Here is a 17,296-nt window from a genome sequence, read left to right as displayed (position 1 = left end):
TGCCGGAGCGCCTTCACGTGATTGAAGCGTGTGGTCTGCGGTTTTCCCAGATGCGAGATGCGAACATTCTAACTAAACATTCTAAATGGGGCATCGGGGTGGCACACGGGGCTCCGTGTGCCGGAGCACCCCCGTGTGGTTGAGAAGTATTTTGCATGATTTAGTGTGAAAATTAAAAAAGGGGGAAATTTGTGGGGTCCTCGCAATAACATGGCCAGAATAGCCGACTTGTGCAGTGCCTGTTTTTTACATCTACATCACTGGACTACTACGGCTACAAATTCTACTTGAACACCATATATATATACGTAATGGCCTACAGTTCCCAGACTCCTTCCTACTACCTTTCTTGTGAATAGGCACAAAATTCGCTAACTTCCAATCTTCTGGGACTACTCCTGTTAACAATGGTTAAATAAATCTGTTATTGGTTTTGCTGGTACACCACTAAGCTCTTTTAACCCCTTAAGGATGGTGGGCGTTCTATGCCATCCTTGGGGACCCGGCTCTAAACGCTGGTGGGCGGCATAGAACACCCAAGCCGTCCTATGTACTTACCCAGTACCACGTCTGCTGTTCGTGTAGTTATCACTATTTCGTTCTTTTCCTACAAAAACAAACTAACGAACAGCCAGACCACCCACAATGGGAGTGTGCAGCTCATTTATCGCCAAGAAGCTGCAGTTAGCAACAGCTATTTGACAAACGGCTGGGTGGTCGCCGTTCGTTTGAACAAACTCGTGGCGGCGGACATTTTAAACTGACAAACACCCTGTGGTGTTTGGTCATCGACCACGTGGAACTATTTTCAGCCACAATTTCACACGAACACCGCTGGGACTATCTAACTTCCACCTCGTTCGTGTTAATAGAAATGTGCCGTTCAGTACAATCAACACACGAATGAGACCGACCCCAGGTAGCTCAATCCACGGAGCTAATTTTTGACATATTTCTAGCGAACAGTCGGTAAACAGAATCTTTAGCTCCATGGCGATTTGACTGTATTCGTTGGATTTGACTGCTGTTCGGCTATATTGAGCGCTCAGACCCAAGCTATCTGGGGATATGTCGAACGTGGGGGTTCCGTTCGGTAAAATATAGGTTATTGATCGTAATGTATTTTTTGGTACAGTGTAAAATGAAAATATTTTCTCTACCTGGAGATAATTGAGTTTGCTTCAGCCACTTAACCCAATTATCTCCAGGATAGAGAGGAGGGATTTCACTGTTTGTGTGGGTGTGTTTGATACTGTATTGTAAAATGATTGGTTACTGTATTTTGTGTTCCAGTCCTCCACAAGGTCCCTGTGTGAGTAACCCTTGCTGGAGGACCTGCATATTTTTTAAAAATAAAGTTAAAAAAAATTATAATAAAAATATATGTGTAAATTCGTTCTGACTGTATTTTAAAATTAATATATATATATACATATATATATTGATATCAAAATACATGGGGAACAAAATAATATATATATATGCAACTATATAAGTATATATCACTATTCTTGATAAAGACCCTGAGGGGTCGAAACGTCGAAACAGATGATTTAATGTAAGAGTTTTTTCGTACTAATAAATTCACGATTGAAAAGTCCTGTTGAGTGCTCCACTTTATCGCTTGATATATATTTGGACGCCGGATGCACCAAAGGCAAGATACACTGGAATAACTTGCAGGGGTGAGTGCCTAAATTATCATTTTTTATATATATATGTGTTGGTTGTAGTGAACTCTCTAGGTCTTAGGAATCCAAAGAAAGCTATGTATATTGCTGCTTTGATGACAGAATTTGTATTGGTGTCAAAAGGTTTTAAATCTAAAAGGTTAGACAATGCTTTGAAGATATGGTTATCTATGGGTAGCCTCTGTGATGTACGTTTGGGTTCAGATTTCTGAATGCCTCTGAGTATGGTCTTAATCTGGTGAGAGGCCATGAAACTAGTGTTGTTTGGTTGTAAGATTAGCATATGGTGTTGAATGCCAGTGAGATAAATTTTGATGGTGTTATATGACATTTTAAGTTTAACGTGGCAAAAAGAAGCAAAACCCCAAAAGATGTCATAACAAATGGTTCCATGATGTTATGTTCCAAAAGGAATCTTTTGAATAGTGTAAAAGCCCTGTCGTATGTTTTGTGTGTATTTTTTGACAGTGCCAATTGGGACAGTGTCCTGCTATGATGCATGATGGTGTCTAGTCCAGTATTAGTTGTTGAAATGTTGGAGTGGTGGTAGCTGTGAGCGCAGCTGACGGGAGTGCTTGATGAAATGCCTGAAATTTAAAACGAGACAAACTGTCAGCAGCTGTGTTAAATATACCTGGAACATGGAAACAATATAGAAAGAAATTATGACAAGCTGCCAACCAAGTGAGTTTCCTCAGAAATCTCATGATCGTAAGGGATTTGGAACGACCTTTGTTGATGATGTGACAGGTTGCCTGGATGTCTGAATAACAACAAGCTGCTATATTTGCCTATAAATGACCCCATGCTACGGCAGCCGCCATGATGGGATAGATCTCAAAGAGAGCTGAGGTAGTGGAAAAACCTTTCAAATCCTGAACTGCTGTAGGCCAGCTGCCCCAAAGCCATTCGTTCCCCAAAATTGCTGCAAAACCGGTGGTAGATGCCGCATCTGACCAAATGGGAGGTGATGAGTCAGTCAATTGAGGGAGGAACATACTTTTACCATTCCAAGTGGTTAAAAATTTCTTCCACATGTGTAAGTCTGCCGTAGATTGGGTATCTAAGGACAACCTGTGTGTGTCGTGTAGGAAGCGTGGAAAAAGATACAAGAGTCGTGATATGAAGGAGCGGCCTTGAGGTATGATACGCATGGCAAAATTTAGTGAACCCAGCAGGGACTGTAGCTCTTTGCGGGTGCAAGTACCGAGCTGAAGGTAGAGGTTGATGTAGGTAAGAATGTTCTCTATCTTGTCATGTGGTAGGCTTGCTTGCATTGTGGTTGAGTCTAATTGAATACCCAGGAAAGTGATAATCGTGTCTTGCCCCTCCGTTTTCTTGGGGTAGATTGGTACACCTAGTTGCTCGAATAGCTTGGTGGTAGCTTTGAGGCTACTAGGAGGGGAAGTATTTTCCTCGACCATTAAGAAATCGTCCAGGTAATGTAATACCGTAGGGCATCTGGCTATGTTCAATAGTAACCAGCACAATGCTTCGGCAAATGTGTCGAAAATAGCTGGGCTACTTTTGGACTCAAAAGTTAAACGGGAGAAAAAAATAGTAGTTCCTGGCCCACTTGATGCCATGCAGGTGCCACAGTGTGGGGTGGATTGGCAACAATTTAAAGGCATTAGTAATATCGGTCTTACTAAGACAGGCTCCGACCCCTGCTTGTATGATAGTTGTATGGATCTATGGTGGATCTATGGTGGTGTATTGCAGGGAGAATTCTTCAGAGGGCATGAGGGAATTAAGACTGGGGTTGGCCGATGAGTGTGGTGCAGACAAGTCAATGATGAGTCTCTGTTTAAGGGAAGATTTCCCTGTGACAATACCAAAGGGGTTAGTGAGCCATTCTTTGAATGGAGGAGCTTTGAAAGGCCCCAATACGAAACCCTCAGCCACTTCTTGGGCTATGAGAGTGTCAACAGCTGTGGGGTTGTGCGGATTGTAGATTAGGGCATTCCATAGTCCCGGATGGTATGTGTAGAATACCCGTGTGGAAGCCTTCTGTTAAACCAGAGATAAGAAAGTCCACCAAGTGTTTAGACGGGTGATGTGACATAAATGCAGTAAATACCGGAATATTAATGGACGTTTGGTAAGGCTTAGAGTACATTTTATTTGGACACATGGTTTTTGCATGTGCCCTAAAACATTTTAAACAGATATGCAATAATCTGCAACCGCTATAAGACCCAACATTGAAATTATTACATATCTGGGACTTGCCCAGAAACTTGATTGGGCGTCCCAGTTTGTCTCTTGTCAATTTCTCTGGAACACCAGAGGAACTAGCTCCTTGCGTGGAGGCATGTTCATCCGCCGTGTTGGGACTGAAATTTGTCGTATGGGCTGTAGAGGAGCAGTATGCACAAGCCAGTGTTCTTAGACCTGCAAAGTGTCTGCAAAATATGATGGTATCAATCCTTTCCCAGTTGGATCTTGTTCCATACTGGGAGAAGGCTCCAGACACTTTTGCAGAAAAAGACCTATGGTAGTCAAAAAAGGCTGAACCACCATATTTGTTTCCCAGGTCTACCAGCTTGTGCATATAAAGATCAAACTCCTCTCTTCTATTAGGATAGACCGCACAGATGACATCCCAGTAAATACCAAAGGCCAGTACAAACTCGGGGATAGTCAGTTTCTTGTTTAGGCGGGCGTCCCTAGATCTAACAACAACAGACACATCATCATAAGCATAAGTCTTATTTTCCACAATATCCTGGGAGGCAATCAGCAGGGAAGCCAGGTTGACGTCTTTACCTTCCAGGATATCCCTTTTTATGTGCTCAGGGATCATATGAGCAGGGCTAACTTCCTGGTCATCCAGGGTGATGGCTGGAGCAACTAATAGCAAGTCGGCTGGTGCTTGTGAAGCAGCAGCGGGTGGCCCTGCTAGAGTAAGGGCCATGGTGACCGACTCAAGTTTCTCCAGCCTGGAGTTGACCTTGCTCATGGATGCCATGAGTGAAGACAACATGGAATGTATGTCTCCTGGGTTGGACTGGCTAGGTCCTTCCCCGGCATCCATGTTGTTTGTTGAGGTACGTAGCAGTTTGAAAAGTTCTGCTTTCCTTGCTGTAGCGAGGTAGGGGATTTGCCGTCTCCTCAATTCCGTAGTTATACGAGGGATCGTCCAGGATCTGATCGATGCTGTACTAGTTACCTCTCCTCCTTGTGTAGGAGTGATAGCTCTAGCCGGAGTGCTAGGCAGGGAGAAATCCTCTACCCCTTCATGAGACATACTACAAACAAAACAATTAATTAGTGTATGAAAACCACCAAAATCGTACTGGCAGGCTAGCTAAGCCTGATGGCAAAACATTACACTTGTTTGGTGACAGGTGAGGCCCTACTAGTTGCCAAGTGGCTTGAGAGGCTCTATCTATGCGTTGGTGCGAGGGGATTTGAGGCCACCCGTCGTAGTGGCAGGAATTTTACGCCTCTCGGTGACTGTAACACATAAAAACAGGGAAAGGGAGTGACAGGTGAGGCCCTCTCTATGCAACATGCGAGGCGACTAGCTAACGTGTGGCCCGATGGGTGTTTGCCTCTGAAATTTTGAGGCGGGGTGTTGGCCTCGCGGGACCACTGACTGATGGCAATTTCCAAGAAGGGGTAAATACCTATTGGGAAGCCTATGACCCTATTGCCAGTACTCTAACCTAGGGGGGAGAAATGAAATGTATGGCAGAATACCATATGAGCAAGTGTAAGTACCTGGTAGTATGAATATCTCACAGGAAAACCGTGTGGTGAAATATATATTTAAACCTGGACAGCCTGAAACGGGTAAAAAGAGAGTAGAATAGTGAGTGTGGACTGTGTGGGAATGAAGTAGACTGTGTAGCCCGATGTTTTTTAAGGGCTTGATGGCGTATTACTTGGTAAATGAAGTGTAGTGATATACCATGAGAATATAAATGTGTTACCAAGGCAAAGTGATGCCGTGTCTTTAATGCACAATTCTGTCTAAAACAGTGGGGAATGTATGATGGGTGTCAAGTAGAAAAAGAGGATGGGGTGAGGGAGGCCGTGGCCTATATTTAACAGCGTTATGTTGTTATATAATAGAATAACACAAAAGGGGCAGGGATAAAAACAATGCTTTAAAGTGATGTAAAGTTATATATTTATTACTGTAATGTAAAAGACGTATGATTGGTTGGATCAGTACGTGTGATTCAACCCGAGAATTCATTACTTGGAAAAGGAAACTGTATCCTTATGTATGTGTCGTAGTTTAAAACACAGAAAAGAGGCCTGTAATGTAGGCTGAAACCAACTTGAATGAAATGGATTAATATGGAAGACCCCTGAAAGCGTGGGAGTCAAAATGACCCATACAGATATGTGAGCTGGTTTTGTATGGACATTAATACAATACTGATACCTTTAAACAGTAATGGAAATAATCTGTCTATTTAACAAGCAAATCGTTACCCGAATGGTATATACATGAAATGATGAATGTAATCCTCGAAAGGATTTATGCGTAATACATAGAAAGAAAACCGAAACCCAATGTGAAGGGAAACAGAAGCTGGAACGAATAGTTTAAACGTATGAATTTTATGCGAACAGCAAGCGTGTTTAAGCATATCATGAATAAGTGCCGAACAGAACAGCAAAACAACCGAAATGATAACTTGTTTCAGTGTAACACAGAACAGTTATATGCGAAATGACCACTTTAACTAATATACCGATTAGCTGAATAACCGTATGAAATGAAAACCGCGAACGGCTTGTTCAATTTGCGACATAACAGGGAAAACCGTAAAGCGAGGACCCGTGCTGTACCATTCGCCATGGGAACCGATCCTGGTGTGACAGGTAGGTCTAACTTACGGTTTAGGAGCCCCTGGGACGCGATCTACGACGATGACCGGGGTCAGAAGAAGCTAGACGGACGGAAAGGCCTGAAACAGGATTCCTGGACACAGCTTGCCTCATGGATACTGAAAACCAAGATGGCGTCTGAAAGACGCTGACCTCGAAAGGTAAGGAGCAAGTGAAGGGGTGTGCCTTAAGTAGGCTAGGAGTGGATACCAAGCACCTTCCACAAATGCAGGCCAAATTGCCTTAATACATATACACACGTATATATATAATAATTCTATGTATATTTATGTCATTTTATTCATTACAATTTGCGGACCTGCCTGACAACCCAGGCCAAAAGTACAGGTAATTTAATTTGCTAGCACTATATTTAACCCTGTAACTTTCCAAGACACCATAAAACCTGTACATGGGGGGTACTGTTTTACTCGGAAGACTTCGCTGAACAAAAATATTAGTGTTTCAAAACAGTAAAATGTATTACGACGATATCGAATTTTTCACACACAAATGGCACTTACACGGACGCTATAATTGTTGTGATACGGTTTACTGTTTTGAAACACTAATATTTGTGTTCAGCAAAGTCTCCCGAGTATAACAGTACCCCTCATGTACAGATTTTATGGTGTTTTCAAAAGTTACAGAGTCAAATATAAGGCTTGCGTTTCAGTTTTTTCACATTGAATTTTGACAGGTTGGTTATGTTGCCTTTGAGACCATACGGTAGCCCAGGAATTAAAATTACCCCCATGCTGGCATACCATTTGCAATAGTAGACAACCCAAGGTATTGCAAATGTTTGTGACCAAGTGGCTACTAAAAAGACTGAACATACCCTGTGAAGAAATGACTCTATTATCCCGTATTTCTGCATATTTCTTGCTTTTTCTGTTTATTTTCATTCGGCAGATGGGACTGCCGAACAAAGACCACCCCTGGCTCACTTAACTTCAAAGCCGGCATCACTTTCACCCTCTACGTGTGCGGTCAGCGTTCGTACTGCCAAACGCCACGTGGCAGTGAAAACCGCGGCCATCTTTTTTTCGTCAAACAAAGGCAGAGGGACTTGGTCGTCGAGTGTCTGGAACTAAAATCGGACACTCGACTGCCTGAACACCGGTCTCAATCATACGAACGCTGGAACTATTGATACCGATTAGCTAGAAGAGCGCTATTCGGTACAAATGTGCACATGAATGAGGGGAACAATCGCTGCTAGGAGCCAGGGGAATCCATTCGGTACTTTTATTCGTTTTCCACATAGTTTTTATATGAATATTGGTCATATTTTTATAATAATATCCTTTTATTGACCCATCATATTTTTATTATTTATTTTTTTAAGATTTTATTCTTATAAATTGAGGTTGAGAAATCATCATATTAACCATTATATGAAGACCCTCTTTTTTGCACAGCTTTTGGGTTGCTTTTTGGTGGGGAAGCTATGGTGATTTTTAGTGTACTTGGTATTTACTAATAATCTGTATCTCTTTATCTATGTCTCTATAATGCTCAAATATGAGCATTTTATCAGAATAAAGGAAGAATATGGACATTAATGTGGACATAATTATGGACAAACTATTGCCAGCATTTTGCCCTCTAACAAAATGGTGAAACTACCCTCTGTGTATGTGGAAACCTGACAACAAATTTATATCACAGGAAGTGATGCCGGACCCCACGTGACCGGGAGGGAGACATCATCGAACAGTGGGACAAATAGAGACTATTCAGATTTCCGGAAGTGACGTCACGCGCTCGAATATACGTGCGTGCGCGATGACGTCACCAATAAGGGATAGAATACTTTCAGCTGCATTTCTTCACACTCCCCCATGGAAACGTCCGTGATTGGTTGGAATGTGGCTCGTTTCCTCCAATCCGGACGGAAAATTGGAGGAAACGAGCCTCCACTGGTGACATGAGATGGCTGTGTATGGGTGTTTGTTCCATGTAACCCTGTGTAAATCCAACTCCCAAAAAATATTCCTATTAATTGCATCCTCCCTTCACCCAGTCATTCTGCAGGTTATCACAGCCAGCCAGATGATAAAAATGCAGTTTAATCTCCTTAACATTCCCTGAACTAACAATACTCTGCATTACAGCTGGCGGATTCTCCATGTGTATGGATATGATTGGGGTAGGATAGGGGGTATGATTCGTGCAGCGTTCCTTGTTATTATGCTCACAGACTATATCGTACTCACTGCAGGCTGTGCCTGTCCCTTTGTGCTCAAAGAGATTAATTTGTAATGTTTTAATGGAAAATCCAACAAACACAAATTCACTGTACTCAAACCTTCTCGTTCAGTTAGTGCCTGGAAACCAAGTGCTCAGATAATATATGTAAGATACATGGGAAAGAACTCTCCCTGGTGTAAATTACAAGCACACCCAATATCCATAAAATGCAAACACAAACTATGGGGAGAATACACAATTACATATACAGTTAATGTAATATAACCTGATACCGATAAGGTGCTCCCAGAATGTCTATAATATAAAAAAATGAAATACACATAGCGTAATACAGTATGTGAAATGTATTAAGGGAAAAGGTAGGTAGAAAAAGTAATCTTAACAGGATATCAATTATAAATGTCTGTCTGGTACCAAACCCCAGAATCTCTTAATAAGATATATCCATAGGAGTTGGAGGTGTGGAGAGGACATGAGTTAAGAACATCATGTGGGATTGTCCACGTATAAACTAATATTGGCGAATGGTCAGAGAAACACTGGCTGATTGATGGGGAATCACACGTTTTTCGATCTTGACAGGGCCCTCCTACATGCCACCCCTCATCCAATTTCCAAGTATGAATAATCAGTTTTGCAGCATTTACTGAATTCAAGTCCCTTGTACCTGCTTTGTGGTGGACCACGAGCACACCATCAAAAGATCAATGGTTTAGCAAAATAGAAGAAATTCATGCAGTGGATGACAGGTGGCCTTTCTGGCAGGGGTGGGATGCAACACCCATAGCAATGGTTACCCTGGCTAGACGACCTGGCTCAGAGAAAATAGGGGCTAGGGGGCCAGGCCTTGGAGTTGTGATCCCATCGTTTCTACTTTACTCTGTCTAACTTCATTCTCTAACTATCTGTTTACATAATACTCAAACTTGCCTACTTCCACATCTGACACACCAAGCATCACTGAAGATTGATTTTGAAACCATTATTATTAGAAAATTCTGGTAAGGGAAAGGGTGGGTAACTTGCAGGGTGCATAGACTGATAGAAGAACGTTACACCAGCGATGCCAAAAAAAAACAATAAAATAACTAAAGTAAAAGAAAATATGTGCTGTCCCTTTAACCCCTTAAGGACCAAACTTCTGGAATAAAAGGGAATCATGACGTGTCACACATGTCATGTGTCCTTAAGGGGTTAAATGTAATAATTACATATTTTATCACAGTCACATCAAACAAGAAACAACAAACTATTTCTACTAATTTTACTTTAATTCCTGTGTTGGAGTTTTGTTTTTTAAGTTTCACAATTTGTCTTAGTAGAACGGTAGCTTATAACTCCAGAAGAATAAAATATTAATAATATTGAGACCGTTGGAGTCCCAAACTCCCATATCACACTCCCACTAACACACTTTTACTAACTCTGGGACTAATCAATACACACCGATCACTTATATAAAGACACTCATTATAGAACTAAGGTTTGCTCATATGTAGAAGTAGTTCGAAGTAGAAGCAGGTAATCTACCATCATCTGATAACTTGGACAAATATATTTAAGAATATTGCATTTATTTAACGAGAGTAAAGAGGGAATAATTTAAAATTCAGGGATTTGTGCGTTGATTATTTTCCGAGTATTTGAGAATATATTTACGAAAAATAAGGTGAAATGTATATATCTGTTTTCTTTTATTATAACGTATTGGTGTTTTCTGCCCTATTTTGATTTGGTGTTTGTATTTTATTTACATTCTTTTTTTCAATTTATGTTTTTATTAGAATTTGGATATTCATAATATAACTTTGTCATAATATGAGAGTAATACCAAGAATTAGGTAACATAAGATTATAACAATAATAAGAGTTAGGTAGCACAGGATTATAGCGATGTCTCAGAGTTCACTATGCTGTAGTGTAACAGGTATCAACATGACTATATCTACACTTAATGTCCGGTTACATTAACAAGTCGTCTGTTGGGGCTGTAATTGGTAGATTTGAAGAGTAGGTGAAGTTTCAGATGGTGATGGTTCTCGCGCTACTTGCGCCACAGCTGGTCAGCTATGCGGGATCCGAGGGTGTGTGTGCCGCCATTTAGTGGTGAGGCTTGTGAGTGTCTCTTGGGCATTTTCGCTATATACATGTTTTTCTTCGGACCCAGATTGCTTTTGGGCGTACTCTGCGCTGCGGTGTCATCTTCTTTGGATTCTGGCCCCCCGGGCTCCGGAAGGTGCTCAATATTATTACAGGTGCCAAACAATAAAGAAACAATGGATGAATATCTTTCTTGTGAATAAATTACTGTCAGTATTTTAATTTATGGTATGTCATGCTCAAAGTTTAAGACTAGTATATTTATTAAGATTTTTTTAAAAATCCATTGTTGTTGGACAGTCAATGTCACCCATTATATTTAAGACATAATTTGTTTTCCTTTAGGTGTATTTTAACAGCATTAATGGAAGACTCCAACCAGACGGCTGTGAATGATTTCATCCTCCTTGGTCTGTCGACCATCCCGAACCTTCAAGCTATTTTCTTCTCCCTGTTTCTGTCTATGTATGTAGCCACTCTAGTAGGAAACACTTTACTTATTGTAGCTGTGAAACTAAATACTCAGCTTCAGACCCCAATGTATTTCTTCCTCAGTAATCTCGCCTTCATTGACATCTGTTTCTCCACCACAATATTGCCCCAAATTTTGGTAAACACTTTAGTTGAGGATAAAAAAATTTCCAAGTTGGGTTGTGCAACTCAGATGTTCATTTCTTTAGTTCTTGGTTCAACAGAATGTTTACTGCTGGCAGTCATGTCCTTCGACCGATACGCAGCTATCTGTAAACCATTACACTACAATGTTATCATGAGCAAGAAACTGTGCATTACACTAGCGACCGGATGCTGGACAGTAAGTGTTATAAATAAGTTTGCCCATGTTGTCCTAACTTTTAAATTGCCATTTTGCAGATCCCACACCAATCACTACTTTTGTGAGATGCCTCTTTTTTTTCGATTGTCCTGTGCTGACACCTCTTTTAACAAGATTGCAATGTATGTCTCTGCTGTTATTATTGTGACATGTTCCTTCTTGTTAACACTAGTGTCCTATATTCACATTATTTCCACAATATTAAAGATCCGTTCTTCTGAGGGACGGCATAAAGTTTTCTCGACCTGCGCATCTCATCTTATCGTGGTCAGTCTCTATTACACCAGCATCATGTCCATGTATCTACGCCCACATTCCGCATCCTCTGCTGAAACAGACAAACATATCTCCCTTATCTACACCACGGTTACACCAATGCTGAATCCCATTGTCTACAGCATCAGAAATAAACCTGTTAAAGGCACCATACAGAGAATGTTTACCAGGCAAAGAAACAACTAATAATTAATAACTGACTATTGTCAATAAAATCACTCACATGTCGAAGAAATAAAAAAAATACACTGTATCCCAAGCTTTAGATAAACTCTGATTCATGGACTTTTTTCCTCTCCTGTACTACTGTAGGAGGACTGAAAATAAGCTTTATCTCTACAGTGTCCATAACTGCCAGAAAGGCTCTAGACTGACGTTGGAACCATCCAACACTACCATCCCACATCGAACTTCACAATATACTGACAGAGATTAGAGAAATGGAACAGCTAACAACCAACAGGACTCTCCCCATCATTATCACACTACACGGCCCCCATGGTTAGAACATCCTCTCCTCCCATATGGTGTTTGCTGCCTCGTGAATTTCTCCTTAATTTTGTCTTTCATCTCTTTTCCTCCATTATTTCTCTCTTCTCTTGAGTTATCTCGAGTAGCAGAATACTATGCTATAATGTTTAAATGTGTACTTTATTCATAAGAAATGTATTGTTTCTTAACATGAGTCTGACTCTCCTAGTGGTACTTCACTTAGGGACCGAATAGTTACTAAACCTTCATTGGAATGTATTGAAAAGTAAAACAAAGTATACACTGTTATTACGGACATCGTACTTTGAACGGCCTTGCTCTGACCAGAGATAATGGAGTCCATTACATTGTTTGCAGCTACGACAATAATATTATATATTATATACAATTTATTATGTTATTATATGATAATATTACCCCAATACTGTGCTATTTCCAGTGATTATTTGGCTGTGTAATGCTTTGATTTGGTTTGTAACAGTGTTAGCATCTTACATTGATTCTAACATCACAAAGCCTGGTTTCCACGTTTAAATTTTATTAAAATCTCTTGTTCATTGACCCAAACCAGAGCTGTATTGTAATTTATTTTAACTCTCACTACATGTCCAATAATACCAATACGAGCCCCTGGCTTATAGCTACGGTGCACTGGCTGGGGTTTCTTAGCAGATAATCTGGTTTATGACACTGGATTAGCTGTACTGATTGCAAGTATTTTGATATCAATGTTTCTTCCATTTAAATTATTCATATTTTATGTTCTTGTACCTTGTTTTATTGCAGCAATTTAGTTACAAGTTTACGAATTGTAATCATGATGCTTGTATTGTATGTTAGTGTTTGTTTTATGTTAGTGTTTGTTTTATGTTAGTGTTTGATTTATGTTAGTGTTTGTTTTATGTTAGTGGATATTTTGTGTTAGTGTTTGTTTTATGTTAGTGGATATTTTGTGTTAGTGGATGTTTTGTGTTAGTGGATATTTTGTGTAAGTGGATGTTTTATGTTAGTGGATATTTTGTTTTAGTGGATGTTTTATTTTAGTGAATAGTAAGACTCTAAGCCAGGACACAACAATGTATTGTGACTAAAACATAGCTTTTATTAGAATCCATAAAAATAAAACCCACAAACCAAAGGAAAAAAATGAGGATAAAAATATATAAATGTGTATAACAGTTTACATACCGCTCAAATAAGTTATTAATAGTGATTCATTCTACATCTCTCCAGTTTAGATGTCTGACTGTTGTATTTGTATATCTATTTATTCTCATGTTTATGTAGATTTATATATGTGTGTGTGTGTGTGTGTGTATTTTAATGGATTGTAATAAAAGCTCAGTCTTAGTCGCAATACATTGTTGTGTCCTCATCCAGAGTCTTTTAACATTTATTATCACAAATTTAGGGGTACCCCTTTATATTTCTAGAGACTTCAGGATACTTTTCACTTTGTATGTTAGGAGGTACAATTTTTCTATTTTGTTTGTATGTTAGTGGATGGATGTGGACGTTTGTATGTTAGTGGATGGATGTTAGTGGATGTGTGTTTGTTGGTGAAAATGTTATGTTTGTATGTTAGTGGATATTTGTATATTACTGTATATATGTATGTTGTGGATGGATGGATGCACACTGACCGCAGTCCACTCTTTCAAATACTTGGGTATATTGGTAGACTCCAATCTATCTTTTGGCCTCCACATAGAAGAACTTGCATCTAAACTTTATCCAAAACTAGGTGCCCTGTACAGAAACAAATCCTGCCTAAACCCTACAGTAAAGGAAAAGATTGTACAGCAAATGCAAATGTTGGCTAATTCAGCTGAAGACGGCAACTTCTTTAAGGGAATAAAGTGTGCCATCTGAGAGAAACGATCAACTATAACCAAAATAACAGTAAAACCTTTCGATGGTGGTAGTTCTACAATAAAATCCATAGATAATTGTGACCATGGAACAGACGGCAGAGGAAGAGGATGCAGAAGACCACATGGTACTTGATGAGAAGGTTTGGACTGAGAACATACATCACAGGACGATACATAGGCTATTACGTCCTTCCTGAGGGAGGGCCACCAATACTGCCGGGTGATTAAATCAATAGTCTTGGACACCCCCATGTGTCCAGCCATTTTACTGTCATGGTAGTGGCAAAATACTTCTCCTCTTAAATTAAGAGGAACAAAATATTTCTCAACTGGTTTGTCAACTGGCGCCCTATGTTGAGCCTTTTGAATTTTGTGCTGAGGAGAGAGGAAACTCTGGTTCTAGTTACTGCAATAATTCTCTCAGGGGGTATAACGGGTTCAGTTATTTCCTCCTCCTTATCGAGAGTAGCAAATTGTCTGGACAGTGAATCGGCCTTGATATTACGATTCCCTGGTCGATATAAGATTAGATAGTTAAAACGGGAAAGAAAAAGAGCCCAGCGTGCCTGTCTGGAAGAAAGTCTTTTGGCGTCACTCAAATGTGATAAATTCTTATGATCAGTAAGAATCATGAGAGGTAGTGAAGAACCTTCAAGTAAGTGACGCCATTCTTTAAGAGCTAAGATTATAGCTAATAATTCTCTATTACCTATATTGTAATTCTTTTCTGCAGGTGTTAATTTATGAGAAAAGAACCCACAAGGATGCAACAGAGCGGTTGGAGACTCTGGTGTCGCACACCAGATTCAGGGGCATCTACTTCAAGGATGAAGGATCTAGAAGGATTTGGGTGTACCAGGACAGGAGCAGATGCAAAAGCTTTCTTTAAGCGAGCGAAGGAGGCCCAATAGACCAATAGACATGATCCGCTCCCTTTTTTGTCATAGCGGTAATGGAGCTATTATCTGAGAAAGCACACGTGTGAAGGAAACTGACTGCTATTATATTACAGTCAAAAAAGTTTTTTTGAGGTGCCGTCCTTACAGCAGAGATCAGATGAGTCCTTCAGGACTGTAGTGGACACTGAATACACTAGCCTAGCTATCAATTTCCTTTTTAAATCATCAGCAGCACACTGTCCCTCCTCTCACTAAGAATGCAGCTTCAGAATGAATCTAAAATGGATGCTGTCCAGGAGGTGGGAGGATCTGGGAGGGAGGGTCTGCTGCTGATTGGCTGGAATGTGTCTGGTGACTGTGAGGTACAGGGTCAAAGTACAGGGGGCGGACCGAACATCGCATATGTTCGCCATCCATGGCGAACGCGAACAAGCTATGTTCGCCAGGAACTATTCGCCTGCGAACCGTTCGGGACATCACTACTCAGGATCATTTAACGATATGAACATATATATCTGAATATATCTGTATATCACTATTTTTATATACAATCACTATTCTTGCAGTGCGCTGTTCACTTCTTTGTGTGTTTTTATTTCTATTTGTGAAATATATGTGATTGATTTCCTGGTGATAACAAACTGCACATTTTCAGTATATATTTGCACTTTAAATTTAGCGCCAGTTGAATATTACCCAGACTTTGTACTTTGATTTGTGTATGTTTTATATGTGTAGATGTGTGTGTGAGAAAACCATAATTTTCTAACTTTGTTTGTACAATATTTCGGATATTTTTCCAATTTTGTTTATTTGTTCAGTAGTTTTCAAACCTCTGGCTCATTATTACTAAAGGAAAACCTTAAATTAAGCGCTCTCTATGTGTGGCCGCTGTTATTATAGCCGCACGGCACGTGGAAGAGAAAATGGTGGTAATCTTGTTTGCACAAAAGGAGGCAGCAGGACTTGGTCGTCGAGTGTCTGGAACTAATATCATATACTCGACTTTGCTGAACAGCTAGGAGAGTGTTGTTCGGTAGTTTGGTTCCCACGAACCAGGGGAACAATCGCTACTATGAGCCAAAAGGGATCCATTCATGCATTTGTTTGGTTTTGTGACTTGACAAACTAGACCAACCGCACAGCCTAAACACATGGAACTGTTTCTGGGCAGGAGCCTCGTGTGCAGACGGTCAAATGAGGCTTCCATGAAATTCGAAAACCCCTGAATCGATCTGGATGATTTTTGGACATACAAATGGGCGCCCACGGAAGATAAATTATGCATCCTTTAAAGCTTTTGTTGTTGGGGAAACAGACATTGACAATTACCTGCAGGATTTTGAACGGCAGTGTACTTTGGAAAAACTGGAAACAGATAACTGGGCTGCGGATCTCAGCAGCAAGCTCTCAGGGCGAGCTTACCGGGCCGTACCTGATGAGGACATTCAAAATTATGGAAATATTAAGGAAATTTTACTGGCCAGATCTGCAGTCACACCAGAGGCATACTGGAGGAAATTTCAGGTGCTCAGGAAAAGATGGCAAGATTCTTTTACCAATAGGCAATAGGGGTTGGCTGGCTTCAGCATTGTGGTGCTGGAGTAGGATGAAAGGGAGGTGCAGTATGAAGGGTGGGTCTGTAGCTGGAATATTGGGGTCTCCGAGCATCCAGATACTTGTCAGTCTGCTGAGCTGCTTCAGTTAGGGTTAGGGGTTGTCTGTCTCTTACCCATTCTTGCATTTCTAAGGAGAGGCCATTATAAAACTGCTTCGGCAGGAATATTTGCAAAATCTCATCCTGTGTTTTTGCTTGTTGAGCTTGCATCCATATGTGGGCTGCTCTGGTTAAACGGCAAGCCCATTCAGCATGCAAATCCTTTTCACTCTTTTTTGATTTGTGGAATTTCCTGCGATATGTTTCCGGTGCAATTGCATATCTGGCCAGTAGGACTTGCTTAACTAGAGCATAGTTCCGCAGTTCTGTGTCTGGCATGGCTCTGTAAGCGTCCGCAGCTTTTCCAGTTAACTTCCCAGCTAGGAGGGGGACCCAATCATAGAAAT

General features: G+C 40.5%; 1 protein-coding gene across 1 annotated transcript; it reads left to right on the top strand.

Moving 5' to 3' along the window:
- The first annotated feature begins 11,220 nt into the window (after nt 1-11,220).
- LOC134582702 (olfactory receptor 5V1-like) lies at nt 11,221-12,153 on the top strand. Its single transcript, XM_063439346.1, has one exon. It carries the CDS (start codon nt 11,221-11,223, stop codon nt 12,151-12,153), a length of 933 nt encoding a protein of 310 aa, XP_063295416.1.
- Nucleotides 12,154-17,296: the final 5,143 nt, after the last annotated feature.

The sequence above is a fragment of the Pelobates fuscus genome, chromosome 13 (genome assembly GCF_036172605.1).
Source record: "Pelobates fuscus isolate aPelFus1 chromosome 13, aPelFus1.pri, whole genome shotgun sequence".
NCBI classification, from domain to species: domain Eukaryota; kingdom Metazoa; phylum Chordata; class Amphibia; order Anura; family Pelobatidae; genus Pelobates; species Pelobates fuscus.
This window is presented reverse-complemented; position numbering and strand designations above follow the sequence as displayed.

What these genes read in the sequence shown, in the direction of transcription:
- LOC134582702 (XM_063439346.1), top strand. Translation starts at nt 11,221, where the DNA reads ATGGAAGACTCCAACCAGACGGCTGTGAATGATTTCATCCTCCTTGGT.